The sequence below is a fragment of the Rhea americana genome, unplaced genomic scaffold, assembly GCF_003343005.1.
Source record: "Rhea americana isolate MKP2758 unplaced genomic scaffold, rheAme1 scaffold_323, whole genome shotgun sequence".
Taxonomy (NCBI): Eukaryota; Metazoa; Chordata; class Aves; order Rheiformes; family Rheidae; genus Rhea; species Rhea americana.
The window spans coordinates 27,658-46,250 of NW_028186450.1; the positions used below are offsets into that span (position 1 = coordinate 27,658).

General features: G+C 34.5%; 1 protein-coding gene across 5 annotated transcripts in view; it reads right to left on the reverse strand.

Annotated features, from left to right (window-relative positions):
• Window positions 1-18,593, reverse strand: part of ELP2 (elongator acetyltransferase complex subunit 2) — a 70,114-nt gene that overhangs the window by 22,733 nt on the left and 28,788 nt on the right. For 4 of the 5 annotated variants that reach the window (XM_085310676.1, XM_085310674.1, XM_085310673.1 and 1 more), the window contains 8 exons: window positions 18,477-18,562; window positions 16,418-16,568; window positions 15,125-15,202; window positions 11,486-11,550; window positions 6,065-6,131; window positions 5,019-5,153; window positions 3,998-4,093; window positions 1,980-2,080 (listed from right to left, as the gene is read on the reverse strand). In XM_085310676.1, the coding sequence (XP_085166802.1) occupies window positions 1,980-2,080; window positions 3,998-4,093; window positions 5,019-5,153; window positions 6,065-6,131; window positions 11,486-11,550; window positions 15,125-15,202; window positions 16,418-16,568; window positions 18,477-18,497 (714 nt within the window). In that variant the 5' untranslated portion in view covers window positions 18,498-18,562. The remainder of the gene's footprint in view (window positions 1-1,979; window positions 2,081-3,997; window positions 4,094-5,018; window positions 5,154-6,064; window positions 6,132-11,485; window positions 11,551-15,124; window positions 15,203-16,417; window positions 16,569-18,476; window positions 18,563-18,593) is intronic. The other variant, XM_085310677.1, reaches the window with a different exon arrangement.

Sequence of the window (18,593 nt, forward strand, 5' to 3'; positions counted from 1 at the left end):
TAAAATGCCCTTGCATTCTTATAAACTTATCATAATATCATAAAATGAAAGTTCACCTATAGACAAGAGTTTGTAACACACCAAAAATGTTTGAGGAATATCATAACTGCAAAGTTAAGCACCAAAATAAATGAAAAATAAATGAACACCTGAATTAAAGCCACATGCCCCTTTAATAGGGTCTCCTTTCATAAACATTTCAGAAAGGGATCTTCCTCAATCAACCAGGAGTAAGAAAGCACCAACAGTAGAGGAGATCAGAACTCAACTCATCTACACATCAGTCCAGCCTGTTTTGATGCAACAGTTTCTCATTATCTGTTGCTACCTATTGCTGTTGAACACATCGGCTGCAAGACTTACTTTAAGCTTACAAGACTCACTATCCTATTTCCTCTTCCCTCCTCCTCTATGAACCCCATGGTTCATATGGCTCTGCATTTTCCAGACACCTTCTGATACATATTTTAGCCTTTGTGCCTCACTTGAGCATGTCTGCATGTATGTATGTGTCCGTGTGCACATAMACCTCGCCATCCCCACATAGTTTCTTTAATGCTTTTCTAAGCTTTTGATTATATTAAAAGATTGTTAAAGTTGCACTTTCAAGGTTTAGAACATGATTTCTTTCACATTACAACAATTCTCCCAGTTTTGTACAAATGTTTTTAAGTTCACAATGAATTTAATCTGTACCTTAACTAGTTCACACTGCCTTTCTGTGTATGTCCAGCTAGTTATCATCATTTCCAAATAAGTCTCATCCACATCTGGAGTATTATTTGCCATGTTAGAAGCAGAATTCTAGTCCCACCTCTGAGCAATGAAATGATACTGTGAAGTTTCCCTGTTCATCACATTGAAATGGAAGAGAGCAGAGAATGGGACATCCTCCTTGCCTACTTCCTCCCAATATTGATTTAAAAAGAAAATGAAGGACAGATTATAGAATGTATTATTCCCCTTTCTTCTCCTGCAGYCTTCCAGCATCAGTCTCCTTCCTCAAAGGAAAAAGAATTATTGCAGTTAACATGTCTGATCTGAACTGTTTGTTGAGATCTAATCAATACAAAAGGACTATAAAAGGATGTTACAAACCTGCAACAAGTCTTACAGCACAACTGATTTTAGAGGCTTATAAAATTAATCTCAACTAGGTTGTTGGGTACCAACTGTCTGGGTACAGCAAGTGGCATCTCTAACAATGTACTGACCTTAAGGAAATGATTCCCAATTCTAGTAGAAAGGCCTGACAACTTTTCAGCAGAACAAGGGGAAAAAAATAATGAACTACTCTATTTCTCTTTTCCTGAAAGGATGATTTGATTTTTTTTTTTGTGATAGGAAAAAATCATAAACAATGACTGGCATAACCTAACACAAAATTTCTGCAGAATGTGGAAAAGCAAATCCACTAAAAAGCATTAGATAAATGTGACTGCACTACTTATTTGTTTAGGACGATCTATAGTGTAACACTATTCTAAATATAGTGAAATGTGAGTATTCGGCACAAATGGGAGAAAAATCTAATGATATAGCCTCAAAGAAGTTACTATGAATAAAACAAGGCTCTGCATTGTGCGTCAGCTGCTCTGTCATAACTGTTTGAGTACATGTTCCCCTAATAAGAAACCAATTTAGGGTGTTTTCTTCCTCTTCTTACTAGAATGCACACTGTGTTACTATGTGGCACCTGACTTGCTTGTCTATGAATGACATTTGAGCACAAATCTTATCAGCAACCCCTCAATACGGTAATAAGCAAGTTAAAAAGTAATAAAAATTATACTGCATTACAACGTCATCTTTTTGACAACTACAGTTCTACTTGCAACACAATGTCAAAATGAAATTTTTTGCTGGAAAATATTTTTGCCTCTCTCCCAGCATTTGATGAAGTATTCACTCCAATACATACATGATGCTGGAAAAAAAATACCAAAATACTATGTATTATGAGAAAGACTGACACTTGCCTGTTCTGTCCAGACTCCAGATTCCTCATCAGGTGCCCAGAGGATCACAGTTTTGTCCATTGATGCAGACAGTAGTCTCATTGGTTGTTGCATACTGCCATCTACAGCACAAGGGAGAAGATTATCCTACAACCTATAAGAATGCTTTCTAAAAGAATTTAGTTATACTGAAATCCAAACGTACCCCCCCCCCAAAAAAAAAAAAGAATTGTTCACTACTAGAGATTTAAACTGCAGCAGTTAAGTGCCAGATTAAATAAGTGCTGTGTTTTTACAAGGCATTTATTAGAAGGTATCATATTTTTCAATCATAATTTACCAAAGAAAATATAAAACATACACATAAAGACAATCACATTCTACTATTTAATTCTCTCCAAATTGATACTGAAAAAAAATTTAAATTTGGAGGAAAAGCTAGAGCTTCACACAGAGACTTGCACAGCAGTTTTCATTTGCTTCCTTGATTAAGATCTCTGTATTGAATATTTACCATAAGGTTACCATTTTAAAATAAAATAATCTCTATGCCAATATTCATTGTTCTTCAAATTAAATGTCAGATTTGATAATGGACTTCAACAGACTCTAGCACCTTGCAGTACGTACAGCAGTAAGTACTGCTCTCTGAAGTCCACTGCAGTGTTCCAGGCAATAGCCCAACACTGTTAGAACAGGAAGAGGGAGCTGGTTCATCAGCAAAGCAGGAAATTCCATGAAGAACTGCTGAGAAACCTTCCTTGGAGAATGGAAACACTGGTAKGCGTCTCCTGAGGCAATTATCTTACACTAGTACACGATCTCCTATCTTCATTGAGAAGCAGCAAGCAATGCTCTGAGTACACCTCTCTGATCAGTTTGCCTCTACTGAAGAGCAACAACTATTTTGGGAACTCAAGTTTGGACAGGCTATAGAACAGAAGCAGCTGCATAAATGCATGTATGTAGAACCAYGATAAGAGACACCTAGAAACTTCATGGTCTAACAGGACAGGGCTTTTTGGGTTACAGTGTAGGACTTGCATGCTTTTATTTTGTCTAACTCTTGCTTTAAAAGGAAAAATCTTTTGTTGGTGCTTTTAAATAGAAAGTAAGAGAACAGATAATTAAGCCAACATTTCTCAAGCAAGTCCATACCTTTCTTTACCATTTTTTTTACCATATTTTGCCATTCTTACTGCACTATACTGCTTAAATACTGCACATACACTAGTAAAACTGTGCTTTGTACTGACGAAGTCACCTGACACCAGTAACCCTTTGTCAATACAAATACATCAGATACTTATTTGTATTGCCTTCTGATACTACAAGCATGTCAAATCAAGAATCTCATTCCTCTAGGACTTGGGCAGACATGCACAAACAAATCAGTACTGCAAACAGTGCTGTTAGAATTTAAGGATTTAAGAAGACTAGATTTATGAAGACTAGAGCAAGATGCAGAATAAAAGAATCTGTAAAAAATTTCCAATAAAAGTCTAAGTTAATGTTTTAAAACTACATGTTAGCTAGCCAAAATCAATAATTAAGTAATCTCTGGCACATTGTATTAATACATCCAAGAATGAAGACGAAACTTCTGAATGTTACTATTTGCTCCTTTCTAGTTCAAGAAAAACAAGAGTGCTTTTGAGTTAATACTTACCTTCCAAGAAATAGACATTTCAAATAAATTTACAAAGACAAAATACTAGCACTATTAATACATACTGAACAAATTTGAATTTTATTCCATAAAAACATTGATTATAAAGGCTCAGTTACTGTATTTCATTCATAAAAGAAAACATGACAAAGACACAGTATCACGCAACACACAACCACAGAGAGATTCTCTGTTAGCAAGATGTGCTATTGTGGCACATGCAGCCAAAACATCAGTTTACTTAGAAAACAATTTGCAGAATTCTAACATTTTCATAGTCCTCAGTGACAAGTGAACAATGCATATATGATGTAAAGACTACTCAATGTATACAACCCCTAATACAACTGTTGTTTGGCATCTTTTTTACCTTTGAAAAATGAAGGTTGCCAGTGAACTGCATACACCCAGTTTTCATGACCAGCCAACACAGACTCCAAGGTAACTGCATATGTTTTAACAGTATCTACCACAAATTGGAGAGAAGAACAATTGTTTCTAAAAGTCAGATATGAAAAAAGACCATATCATTTCTGATATCTTTAGAGATACAATCAGCTTCTTTCATCATCCACCAATAGCCCATTAAAACTGAACAGCTCTTTGAAAACCTACTTGGATGCTGGCCTTGCATACCATATTGACAGCAACATGTCATCCTATTGCCTCGGAGTAGTACTAGAGAATTCCTGGAGAACTCTCAAGTAATTTTGAAATAAACACTCAAATTGCTTCTACCCACTCTTAAGCATACTTTTGCCTCCAAATGACTGTAAAAACAAGCATTAAGATACTTCAAACAACGAATCTGGATTTGCAGTAAGCAGCATGAGCACTTTTTACACATACAAAAAAAGTATATAATGTTCTGTTACCTACATTGCCAAATAACTCATCTCATGTCAGCTTTACAAGCCTTTAATGTTACAGTGCCTAAGCAGTATGTTAAATAATGACTCAGTAAGTCTACACATACTCATCCATTCTCTCATCTTTTTAAGGGTTAAGTAATACTAGTACTTCTTACTGCACTGAATTTGAAACAAAAATTAAAGGTATGTTAAACTGGAACAGAACTGTTTAACAGTTTACTTCCCACAGATAAACATATCTCAGAACAGTGTACTCACAGTTGGAATACATATAAAAACACATGAAGATACTACTCTGCTTTACTGTTTTTCATAGCACACCTTTAACTTCACATAGCCACTGCTTTAAATCCACTAAATTTTTTAATGAATGTATAAAAATAAGRCAGTCAAGTTGGTCTTAGCTTCTTCTAATACAAGAAAAATAAAACAAGCTAGATGGTAAGCACCTTGCCCTCAAAACACTAACACATACACTAGAAAGAATCTGTACAAGAGTATTTTACAGCTGTTACCTACTTTTAGCAGTAAAAACATTTCCTTTCAGTCTTATGGAATCATCTTCAGTTTCTGGAAATTGCTTCAATTTTGTACACACTTTCCAAATTCTTATCAAACAATCCTGAGCACAGCTTGCTAAGAAGAGATCGTCATCTATTTAGATTAAAGAAAAAAAAAATAGAGAGACATACTTTCACATATTTTTCATTGGAATCATTGCCATGATTAACTTACTATCTTTCTAAACACTCACTACAGCATTATCCTGATTTTCCACATTATATACAGCATCATAAACATTGCTGTTTTTATTTCAACATCAACTCATTCCCCCATTTCAAACTCTTAACTAATTTAGAACATACCGACTATGGACACTTCCCTGCTCTTAAGGCATGACGCTGCCTTATGGTAAATACCATACATTTGCTTCCCTATTATTTATGGCTCTGACACCYACAATGAGCTACTTAATACTTTTTAAGAACTCCTTTACTCCCTTTCATTCATCAGGATGGTTGCTCCCTCTAATTTTATTTTCTTTTTGCCATTACAAGAAATATTTGATTAGCTAACATCTGTTAAACTATTCCTATAAAAAAAGGACAGGGAGAAGATTATTCCCCTCTATTTCCCACTTCCTTCGAAAAAGGAGTCAGCTCTTTCTCACTCAACTACAGATATAAGCACAAGGACAAGTTGCTAAAAATCTTGTTTGTTTTCATCTACGTACCAGCCAAGTGAACACACCTGACGCAGGCAAACACAAGATATGAGTGTTTTGTATCAGTCTTACTGTAGTCATAATTCCTGTAACTAAAAATTAATTGCCATATAGGTTCAATAATTCTTATATTTTTAGTAGGACACAAAGTTTCACCTTTATTTTTAATAATCGGCTTGTCTTAGTTTGGAATTACCATAGACTTTATATCACGATCTCAGAAAAAAGATCCACAGCCCAAACTGCTTAAAAGCTATAGTACGTCAAAAAAATCAATTGGACGAATAAAACAGTATTATCATAAAACCATTATTCCACTTTATTCATCTTTCATACTGACCACAGACTGCCCACTCAATGCTTCTTATCCAATCTTCATGGCCAGGGAGTATTAGTGTTTTCTGAAACTGAACAAAAACTCCTGTTACATCACAGAAATACACTTAATTACCATATGCATATGGCCTTGCACAATTAGCTTTGGAGTTGCAAGTATTCTGTATTTACAGCTCCTATTATCTAGAACAGGAAATGTAAGATGTGAATTAAGATTATAATTTACTAATAGATGTTAAATAGGCCTTTCTGGCATTGTCACCATTGTGTAAAGGTGTGTCACATTATGGCACTTCCCATATGAGATTGGGAAAGCATGAGAATTAAAAGCGCTCACTCTGAAAAGACTTGAAAATTTTAAGTTAATCAGGCTTTCAGTGGTACTCAAAAAATAATGTAATATAGGCATGACATGGTAAATTTATGTATTACAGAGATGTGAAGTGGATGCAACTGCAGATTACGTAAAAAWGAATACAAGTAAGATCAGGTATAAAAAGAATAAAGTCTTCTAAATATTTTCAATTATCAATTTGTAATACAATACTATTAATAGATATTACTTACGTAGGTAGCTATCTTTTCTACATTTCCTAAGTTTAAAGACTAAAACTTTTGTAAGAAAGATACACATCAATAATTTTATCTGCAGATGAAAGTCTCTATGAACACAGGCTCAGGAACACACGAATGCAATCATGGTTAATATTTCCTTTTAAGAACTTTCAATAATTACAAATTTTATGAATAAAAATATACTATCTTGCCATTCTATTTTAATTCAAGTAAGGTAGCCATGTTTATTGCTTACTTGGCACTTTAAACATTTCTATTTTCCTTTGTCCATAGAAAGCTGTACTCTCATGTCATTTTCTATCTCCTAACTTCTGCTTTAGTTTGAGTAAACACTTGTTGGCATAAAATGCCTGAAATAGTCATTAGAGTTAGAATGTTAGTGTTAATATACATGAATAGCTGTCACATTATTTCTTGTATTATCTTCTGCTAAATCCCTTACCTAGGCCTATTAAGAGCTAAGACTAAATGGTAGACCTTGCCATCGGCACAACACCAGAACGTAGTTCTCTTCCCCTATCTGTACGCAAAGCAAAGCAACATAGTAAGAGAGAACAAAACCCACAGCAACAAGAAAGGCGTTCTCAAAACTTCTGTCTTCAACTCACGGGAATCTCGTCAGTAAGTGATTCACCCAGTTTTACAGCTAACTAAACACATTCAAAAATTTATACTTCTTTCTTTCTTCTACACCTTCCCGAGTAATCCCCAAGATCATCTTCTCCCATCAAGCAATGTTCCTCTGCTTTTCCCTGTTTCACACTTGCAGTTCTGATGTTACAGAACCATCTATGGTTGACCAGATGTATGACCAGAATGGTTTAACAGAATTTTTCAGATCAGAAAGTTTTGGTCTTGATTAAGAATCTATGTTTTATAGTTCATATAAGTTTTATTTGGCTAGTGACTTCTGCACTCACTGGCACTCTTGGATATGGGATTCCAGAAGAGATTTTTATTTTACATAGCCAACTGATTTTGCATATATAAGAGCAGGAACTGCCAAAGAAGCAAGTTCAAACAATGAACTAAAGGACTCTTTAAGACTTCTTGCTTCCTATAACATATTAAAAAGATATAAAATCGTTAAATTTCTAACTATTCACATCTCCAACAGTAGCTTGGAATATGCATTTATTCATTCATTTATATCAATTTGATATATTTTATGCCCTGCATTTTACATTCACTATGGGTGGTTTGCAATTTTATTCCCAACTGAAAAATTAAATTGAGGCTGAATTTGTGCTAACCTTCTTGTCTTCTATGATCCCTTTTATGATAAACAGTGTGCTTATCTCCCAAAATGGCACTTTAGCAGGATCTAACACACATCTAATAATTCTCATTCCTACATTTAATTTGAAAGTTTTTTTTTTTTTTTAAAAAAAAACTAGCTGCACCTTCTCTCAAAGAGGAAAATTAAGGAAAGTACGTATTTCTATTTTCTTTGAGTACTTTGAGGATACTAATTCCCCCTAGGGGTTCTAAGTCATTTCCTGAATAGGCTTTTATGCATTACTTAATACTAGGTCAAGCATGCAGTTGTCTATTGTGTTAAAGTACAAGCATTCACTCAAAATTTTCAAAAGATGGTTTAAAAAAAAATTTGTCCACCAAAACTGAGAAAGCAGTAGTGTCACTGTTACAGCCCTTTACCTTTTAGGGTTTTCATATTGTTGTTGCTCTTTTCCTTAATCTCTCTCCCTCTAAATATCGCACATTTAGTTTCCTTGGATGTATTCTGTTTTAAACTTCCATCAATTTAAAGCTTCTTACAGACACAAATGGTTAAACAAGTTTTTAGTATTGCCTAGATTCTATTTATAAGTATTTTCCTCTAGAACCCTCCTCATTTTATAGATTTTGCTTCTATATTCTCAGCCATCCCCTTCTCTATTTCAGTTTTTCCCTTGGTCCTTACTGAATACATGAGGATGTTAGATGTTACAGTAGTATTTAGTCAGTAGTATCTAGTAGTTGTATTTAACAAAAACTCATGGTTTCACCACCTACATTACAGCCTTTCCCCTGCCTCTTTTAATTAATTTCTTAACATTTGTTTAGCAACATTCTTGTATATTGTCTTTTAAGCAAAGAATAAAGGTGTTACAGAGGAAGCAGAACTAATGAAGCCTGGTTTTCTGAAGACATGTCCAGCACACTCAGCACAACTAACTCTACCTAYATGTTCTCTGAGTACATGTCCTTCGGGACCAGGCTGGCAGTATCGATTGGCAAACTGGCAACTATCACAAAAAGTAACAGAAGTCCAAGTCTTTTAATTTTCTTCGCTGTTGGACACTAGAGGGGATCTCTCTCCTCTATCTGTTGATAATCTTCACTGAATTAGGAGGAGTCTGAATTACCTTTAAGTTTCTGACTCCAATTTCCAATTTTGCTGAAATTTCACCAGATTATCCAGAGGAGGTACACTCAATCACACACACTAAAATCTTCACACAAATCATGTTCAACACAGAGCTCTTTTGTTTTAAGATCTTTTTTGATATTCTGCTTATCTCTGATCTCCCTTCATAGGCCTTTAATATCTCAAGCTAGAAGAGATATAATAGTTTTTGAAAGATTCTTCCCTAGGCATCATTATAAATCAATATCCTCTTTCAGTAATTCAGAAAAGCAAAGAGATTGTTTTCTCTCTACTGCTAATGCTTTAAGGGATCTCTGGGTAGATTTGAAAGATTTGAAGTCTGTCCACTCAATTTCAAAACCAAACAGCTTTTATGAATACATATATTTCAACCATAAAATTCATGAGTTTACCCAATAAGCAGGCTGAGCCAGCTAATGAAAAGAACCTGATGTCCCATCTTTCCTCAGAGTATAACAACGCCTTTTGCGTTTCCTTTGAATATTTCTTTATGAACCTTTACTCTGCATTTTGAGTTCATATGATTGTTTTTAGGACATTAACTATAGGAAGAGATTCCCAAGAGTCACAATCAACTAGAGGGAGCTACAGATCCTTACCAGTCAGGGAAGGATGCTGAACTTCAGGTTAATCACTCTTCTATAAACAAGTTCAAACGAAAAATGACAGGATAATACTAATACTTCCATCAAATACCTCCAAAAATAGAACTACAGAAGCCACAAAAGGTGTCAGCAGATCTGAAAGAACCTGAATAAAGAAGAGAACCTCCCCTCAGTAGCTAGGAAGGAATTTATGTCAGAAGGCTTACAGGATATTTTCATTTTGTTAATAGCTGCCATACACCCTACAGGGCATTTTCTATACATAATCAAATTTGGGCTCTTCCTTTTGATGTCTGTAGAATTTATTTAATTAACAGCAATGGTCTGGAAAAATCAAGATAGATATCAAGCAGAAATTCCACCATATGATACAGCCAATAGAGAAACAATCCACACACACACACACAAAAATTAAAAACAAAAAAAATTTTATATTAAAAAATCCCCACARAACTATGAAAGGACTCCAAATCCTCTGCCTGCTAAATAGCTGGTGAGAACACTTCCTAAAATTGACAATGTGAAAAAAAATGGAGAAGAAAAAAATCCTCACCTCTTCTATTAGCAAAGTCTCCTCCCTCCAAAAAGACAGCAGTACAAAACTTGCTGTAGAATATGGAGCTTATTTATTCCAGTTACCTTCCTTCATCCATCTGTGGAGGGATGAATCATTTGTGTTTAAGACTGGCTAAGCATGTTGGCATATTCAAAAAGCTGGCCAACAACTGCCAAAGTAAGTTATATATCTCTGAACACCTTGGTAGTCAAAACCATGTGTTAACTTCTTAATCTGAGCAATACAAGAAAACAAGTTCTGTATTTTAAATAAGGTAGRTGACCTGTGCAATCCTTGAGACAAAAGTCTTCCTTTAGCTCATGAGCTCAATAAGGCTCACGAGTGGCACTCTCATTCTCGGAAGACGTCACTAAACCAATTCAATTTATGCGCTACAAAAAGCTAAGAAAGTGACCCTTCTTTCCTGCTTAGTGGCCAAGACATCACTGAACATAGCAGATAAAGGGTGAAGTATTTATTTTATTTTTTTGAAAAAAAAAATCTGTTATATATAACAGCCTGAACACGCAAAATAATCTGTAAGAGCCTTTTGTTTTTCCCCAAAAGTAGAAAGGAGTATCTGTTATTCTGCCTTTAAGGGATGAAAAGAGAAGGGGATGAAGAGATTCAGAAAGTAAGTTCCCTATACACATCAGTTTCAGTGAGTTTCAATGGTTGGTTGAAGGTTTTTTACTTGTTTGTTTGTTTTAGTTTTCTTAAAGGGACTGACAGCAAGGGGGGGGGTGGGAAGGACACTTTTCACATGTTTTGGCTGACAATTATTCAATAATTCCTTTTAGAATCTAACAAAGCTTCTGAATAGAAGATTCAGGAGAGGACAGAATTTCTTTGCAGTGCTGCAAAGGAACATTTAACCGTATGAAAAACTAAACATTGTCAACTTCCAAATAATGTATAAAAAAAAAAATCTTGATTTTATTGAGAACTTACAGACTGAAAATATCATCGTTTCTATTTGAAGCACTTAATGAATAGATACGCATTAAAGAAAGAAAGGCATCGTTATTTCATGTCAGTGAGAATAGAAAGACAAGCTATCTTCACAAGAAAAAGAATGTAACAACTTTTACACGCTGATCCCAACTTTAGCATTCCATACATAATTACCTAGGAAAAGAATAGARCATTTGAACAAGAGCAGTTATAAGTGATGGCTACCTACAGAATGGTAACAGTTACCAGAAAACCTCAAAATATCAGCAGCAGCACACATGAAAAGAAATGAAGCAAAAGTCTCTTGTTCAGAACAGTGCAAAGTTCAAAAGCTATGATTACCTGACCATCCTGGTGTACAAACAAACTTATTTTGCAGTCGTCACCACCACAAGCCAATATTGGTACTGGAAAGGAAAAAATCTTCATTGCTACAGTTACAAAAATCTAATATTCTGTGACATTAAGGATTATAGAAATAAGGCAAACATAGTAATACAAAAATAAAAGATACAGATTACTTAAAGGGTGGCATGATACTAAGGCAGACATCTAATATTGTGCAAAATAAATGCGCAATTCAAGAATGCGAGACTCAAAATAAGAGTTATTTTGCCATGTTTGTAATATAATCTACAAATATTTAGGATGCTAATAGGAAGTTTTCTTACAGTCCACACACCTCCAGAAAATTCAGCATTAGAAACTTCTGTTTATTTACATTTATTTCACAGATTATTTCACGGATATCAACATTTAACTTGCTCTAAATATGAAAGAAGCAAGTAGTAAAACAAAATAACTCAAAACTAATATGAATCAAGTCCTTAATCAAGTGAAATAGATACATGGAGGGAGTACAATACAGCAAATAAAAAGCAAGACAGACTATGACCTATCACATACAAGGAAAAGAGAGCAGTTAACAGTGTTGTATGCCTACTCAAATATTAAAATAGCATCTTACTTCTACAATTTATTTAGGAAGTAAGCAAAAGACCCAAGTTCATTGAATCAAACTAGTCACTAACAGCTGAAGGAAAAAAACAAGAGAAGTTCTATTGTGACTTCTCAAGCAGTATATTACTAGCAAAAATGGACTTTCATATAGTTTTTGCATAAATACTCTAAATGATTATATTTGGATTTGATCAAGATAAGAGTCCTGAATAGGAACAGAAACATGAGCTGGAAACTGTGGACCACTCCTAATGGAGACAATATCATCTACAAAGCTTTTTCAAGTTTGCTTTCTTTTTCACCTGTTGCTACTCAGTTCTGAGGAGACAAATCTTATTTGTCACAGGCCAACCACAATTAACCATGAGGTAGCAAGAATCACAGGATATGACAAGAAAGCTGATGAAGATCTGCAAAATGGGAAATCCTATTTTCCTCATTTTAGAAGCAGAGTTGCCGCAAACATTGCAGAGGAAGAAAAAAAAAAGCATCAGGAAGCTTTCTCTTCAAGACTCAGAAAACAACTGTAAAGGAACTACTTAATTAAGAGGGAGTCAGTATGATGCTAAAGTTATACTGCAGCTGCAAAACATTGTTCAGGTTTTTTGAGCACTTTGTGGCTTTCCATCTTTGATTTCTTCATAAAAACAGTTCTCAAAAAAAAAAAAAAAAAAAAGGAAGATTCTGAGGGACAATCAAAGCTATGAAAAAGTTAAAATACTGGGCATCGTGAATTTCAGTGTATTCTGGAAGTTAACACACCAATTACATGTGAATCAATTTACAACATGAGCTTTAAATTTCTTTGCTTGGAAAAATCAGAAGTTACTGTAAATGCTTCTATATCAGTGGGAAGCTTACAACTTTCAGAAAATTAGTTCTGCATTTTTGACTACTTCTGCTTAGTTCTGACTTCAGAACTGCAGATTTTCCTCAGAGAAGCTTCTTTAAACTTTAATACAGTTGTCAGCATAGCCTTCATAAAAAGATTTCAGAGAGATTTCAGAGAAAAGTTACTACAGATCTTTTCCCCTGAGGTCCTTTAATCATTCAAACTGCCATTAGAGATGAACGTTTCTGACAAAATGATCAGCAACAAGATTTTTAATAACAATTTTCAGCTGCTGCATTTAGATTTAGAATTGTTCACCTGAACAAAAGCAGTTCAACAACACTGTTGTCAACTAGTTAGGTTGTCATGTCATGGTCAACTACATTATGTTTAAGGGAAAACACAGAGTATGATCATGCCCTATTAAAAGCTTCCCTATGGACTTCTAGAAGATGTATTTATGGTTTGAAACCTAAACTGTTTCTTGACAATCTTAGCAGCACAGATCATTCACACTGGAATTAGCATTCAAAATATAAGTGTATGGTGTATTTTTTTTTTWWAAAAAAAGATTTGTTAGTTTTCCCTTAGAAAACCTAAATAAGTAATTTCCCATTTGAAAAGAAATCCAGTTAAAGAACTCTTTTTCAGGCTATAAGCATTGTGTTATTTTGGATAAATAATTTAAGTTAGCAGGGGAAAGAGACTGTAACAAAGGATTAACTGCTTTAAATACAAGTTTAAGCAACACTAGGTTTTGAGGATTCTTGGAGTGAGGAGGGATTCTCAGCAAAGCAAAGCATTCGTTATTCCACTGTCTAAAGAAATTCAAGCCTTCTGTGCAACGCAGTTTTKGAAGCATCTAGTTTTAAGAATTAACTTAGGTATCAGATTTTTTTTGATCCGCAAAATGAATGAATAATCACTTCTCTTTCACCAACAATATGATTTCAATGTTTAATACTCTAGAGCACTGCTTCAACTTAAGTGAGACTTTCTTATATGTAAAGTATCACAAATGAAGGAATAATCTACTGCTTCACAGTGTGAATTTTATACTTATTTTTGTACTAGCAGTATAGGTAATTCACTTCAAATAAAAATTTGAACTGGAGACGATAAGATTTTAATTTACCCTCTAGCCTTTTAACTTCATCTCAACAACCACTTACTAGTGTATTTAGAGTAAAAATAGAGAAAAGGGGTTTAAAGGTATTTACTGGTAAATAACATCGCTTTTGGTATCAGACATGCTCTGGAAGTATCATTTCCAAACAGAAAAATGCATTTTGTTCACTGATATAGTTCTTACGAGAGAAGAAAGCTATCACAAGTCAAAGAATAAAGTAAGCTTCTATGCAACTGTATTGGAGGTATACACTCAAAGCACATACCACTGTGGAATTCTGAAGTGAACATGTGCAAAGAAACCTTTGTACTTTCTCCTCTTGGGAGCCAAATACTCCTCCATCAAGATGCAGGGCTCTAACGATATTTAAAAACAAACCAAACTGAACATACGCATCTGCCTTGTACGGTTTTATTAAAGGATAACATTTAGTTTGAAAAAAAGTTTCTAGATGTCTGTAACAGAAAAATGTCTGTGGCAGGCTACAAAAGCAGCTTGACTATGGAAAAGGTCTGAACATATGCATTAATAGAAAACTATACAAACCATACTGAACAGTCAGGTTGAACTTGTTCATCAATTCACCTTTTTGATATTTATTTAGGACTGAACAGTTGGTCAGTGCTGCTCTTCAGTCTGCAAATTTTGATGCAAGCATATAAACTTTTTCCTGCATCTTGCCATTCAATTCAAATGGCAGGAACAAACAGCAGTACCACAAGTGAGTGTGTGAAAGTAACAGACTCATTCTATCCCATTTGTTTACAGCTCCATTATGCCCTCTATCTTACAGTACAACTAAAGAACTCCATTTGAGCATTGTTTTGAAAAGAGCATAATCAGTGATTATTCCAACTGCTAAGAACATGGTCAACTGAAATCTTTAATTATAAGCAGCAGCTTAGAATGATTCCTTGAAATTAAAAATCAAAACAAAAAGTCACAAGGTTTTGGAGCTGGTCAAATGAAAACACTATTACAATGTTTATAAACACATTTGAGGGATTTTAAAGGTTTTATTTTTCCTGAGTTTCTATTCAAGATCTGCAGCTGTACTTACCACTGCTGCCAGGCAAGAAGGATAAGCAAACATCCATAACAAATCCATTTCCAAATTGCAAAATTTGAATGCATGTAACTGAAAAACGAGAACATAGTGTTGATCTCATTTATCGTGTAAGTATTACAGTTATGCTGTCATCTCCTGCATTATGTTGTTAAAATCTCCTACTCAATTTTATTTTAAAGAGCTTTAATACTTCTGTAGTTTTCAGGAGCCATTGATTTTTAGAGGAAAAATAACCTCAACATAAAGTTACCTTTTGTGGACCCATGGAAATCCATCCAAAGTTAGCCAAGTTGTAAGATAAGTCACTACTCGCCACCTAATATTAAGGTTACTATAATGAAACTGTACAACCTATCAGAAGCAATTAATATTGCAAATTACAAAAAAGATATCAGCCTTCCTCCAAATGCCCCCAAGATTCTGCAAGTGGTTGAACTGGTAAGCCATTAAGATCAGAGTAATGGCCAAGATAGCAAAATACCCTTCTTACAGAAATAGAATTAAAAATCTCAGGATTAAAAATGTCCTATCACACAACAGCAAGATAAAAGGGAAAGCCAGGACTTGAGGGTGTTCTTTCAGAGCACAGGGGAATGTTTTGTAGAACATGGGGCTAAAGGCTAGCAAGTCCAACCTATTTCTGCAATGTAGCCAAGGCAACGGAAAATCCTCAAATACAGTAGCTAATGCAGAAACTAGTTTGAGAGATGCTGTCAGTACAATTCAACTAAAAAATAAGTTTGCATCTAGATTATCCATATATTCTGTATGTATTTCAAAGAGCTGTTCTTCTTTATGTACATACACAAGGTGTAAGTCAATGGAAGTCATCATCTCACACTTCATTGCACTCAATTCAGTATTAACCAAACGGTGACTAATTTCACCTCGCATTTCTAAGGCCAATATTATGATTTTACTAAGTAATTTTACTTCAGACACACAGAGCTGTACCTTGCCCAATACTCCAGGGAAAATTAAGGTCTAAATTATCAGATTTTCAAAACACATTAAAAAGAATCTATCATCAGTAAGTTCAGCCAACATATTACTGAGGAAAAATCAGGGTTTATTTGACCCACAGCTATTAAACTAGCATAACCCCACACCTACAAAGCGTAATGCAGTTGCTTGATGGATCAAAGTTTAAAGAGAAACCAGTACAGTTGCTTTAGAGGATGTCAATCTTCAGTCAGGTAGAAGTACTTCAATACATATGCATTCATAATTTTTTTTAGGTAGGTATTAACCCAGTATGCTGTCCCTAACATTAACAAGTTTTACCTTCTGAACCTTGCCGAGACCAGATTCTCACAGTAGAGTCGGAAGCTGTAGAAGCTACTAGCAGATTTAAGTCAGATTCATGAGACTGGTACACTGCATCGACAGCGCAAACAGCTTCAGTATGGCCTTTGAGAGGAATGCTTTTCACAAGCTGAATACATCAGAAAAAGTTATACAAGTTAACAAAACTCAGTTCCAGCAAATTATCCAGGAGAATTTTTAAGAAACTTCCTTGTTTTAAAATAATAATGAAAACAAACTGTAAGTTCTTGACTGCAGAGCCTCTGTGAAGTCTATGCTTAAGCTACAACATATTCCAAGAGAAATACAGGGGAGGGATACAGCAGCAATGAATATTAACTTGAAAAGATTTTGTTCAAAGTTGAACAGAATTAAATGTTCCTGTATACTCCATACAAACCTCACAATCTCTTGAAAAAAGCCTTGCAAGCCTACAGATGTCACAACAACAACATAGGTGGAAATAGTACAGAACTTAGGAAGAGCTGCTGTCTTTCCATTTCCTCCTTCTCCTGCCCCTCATCTGAAAGGGCACCTCATAAAAGTTTGGAGAACCTTAGTGAAGGTGATGTGCAGCACAGAATACAGTGGAATAAACAACAACTACAGCACTCTGCGTAACGTATGTCCTCTGCAAATTAAAGCATCTTTTTACACCTCCAAAATACTTGAAAAACAAAAACCTCAAATCTGGACTTAAGTATCTACCTTATCAATGAATACAGGTGAGTCACCTTGTAATTTGTTCTTCATACACATAAATAGCAAAATGAAAAGTTTGTATTTCTGCAACTAGATAAAGTCTAGCATTTGTGCCAAAGTTTGGCACAAATATCATTGACATTTTTTTCAAACAATAGTCTTGTAGTCCACAGGAACAATTTTTGATTGAAACAGTATACAACTTTACCTTTGCACTAATCTAGAACCATTGTTAAAATATACACATTTACTCATATTCTTTTTCGAAGATTGCCATTAGACTATGCAGCACATCAGGGGAAAAAACAGAGGTTAAAGAAATCTCTAGATCTATTATTTTAAATAAATAAATAATCACAACAGATGGAAATCAGCCAGGAGTTTTTTTCGGGGGAGGGAGGGTTGTGTTCCCCCATCAAACAAGCCTAAGAACCATTAGCCTAGGTGCACCTCACCCTAGTACATTACTACTCTTTCAAAATGCCAAGATACGAAATGCCTTGAAGTATAAAATGGTTTTCCTATAGAGCTATTCGCAAGCCAGTTGCTAGTAAGTTAGATTTCAAAAGTTATGTAACAAATTAGACAAAATACCAAGCTTTCTTTTCTACTTAAAGTAGCTTTTCTTCTAAACTTCAGCTTATTCTGAAGGCTCATACTATGCCATACTTCATCTTTTCCATTATATTTTTTAAGCCATTACTAATAGATTAGCAAATCTCCTTACTTCTCTCCATTTCTCCTCACAAAATTCAATTGTTGCACACTTTTTAATTTCTTATTAAATACACACACCCTAACTTGTATATTTTTTCTAGTAAGAGTATCTATATATCAGTATTACATTTTTATGTGAATTGACCAGAAATCACTACAAATGGATATAAAGAAATCAGAAAGACATGCATAGGAAATTTCAACAAAAAAAACTCCCAGCATAAAGAACAAGGCATTAAAAAATAAAATAAAGAAGGCATTAGATGAAAAAACAAATCTCTAGACTCTAGAACAGAGAAGTAGGATCTTTGAGACATGCCAGACAAATCCCCACAATGACAGGTTAGCTAATTTCTTAATGGAGGGTTGATTTGAAAAAGATAGATGTGGATGAGAAGCAGCAACAATTAGAATTAAATATGGCATGATAAAGTACCAACATTCTGTTTGCAAAGAAATTTAAATTAGAAGTGATATATATGAGGTACAGTAATCAACAATGCAGAAATATGAGTGAAAAATACAAATAAAACAAATAATTTCACCTAACAGATAGCTTGGGGCACTTGAAAAACTAGAAAAAAAAAATCAGGTCTAAAACGATAATATTTCTGCATACCTGATTATTCCATGTTCCCATTCTGTTCCATTCCCAAAGAATAAGTTGCTTATCAGATCCACCAGAAATTAACTCTGTTTCAGTAGCTAAAAAAAGAAGAAAAAAAAATTTGTATTT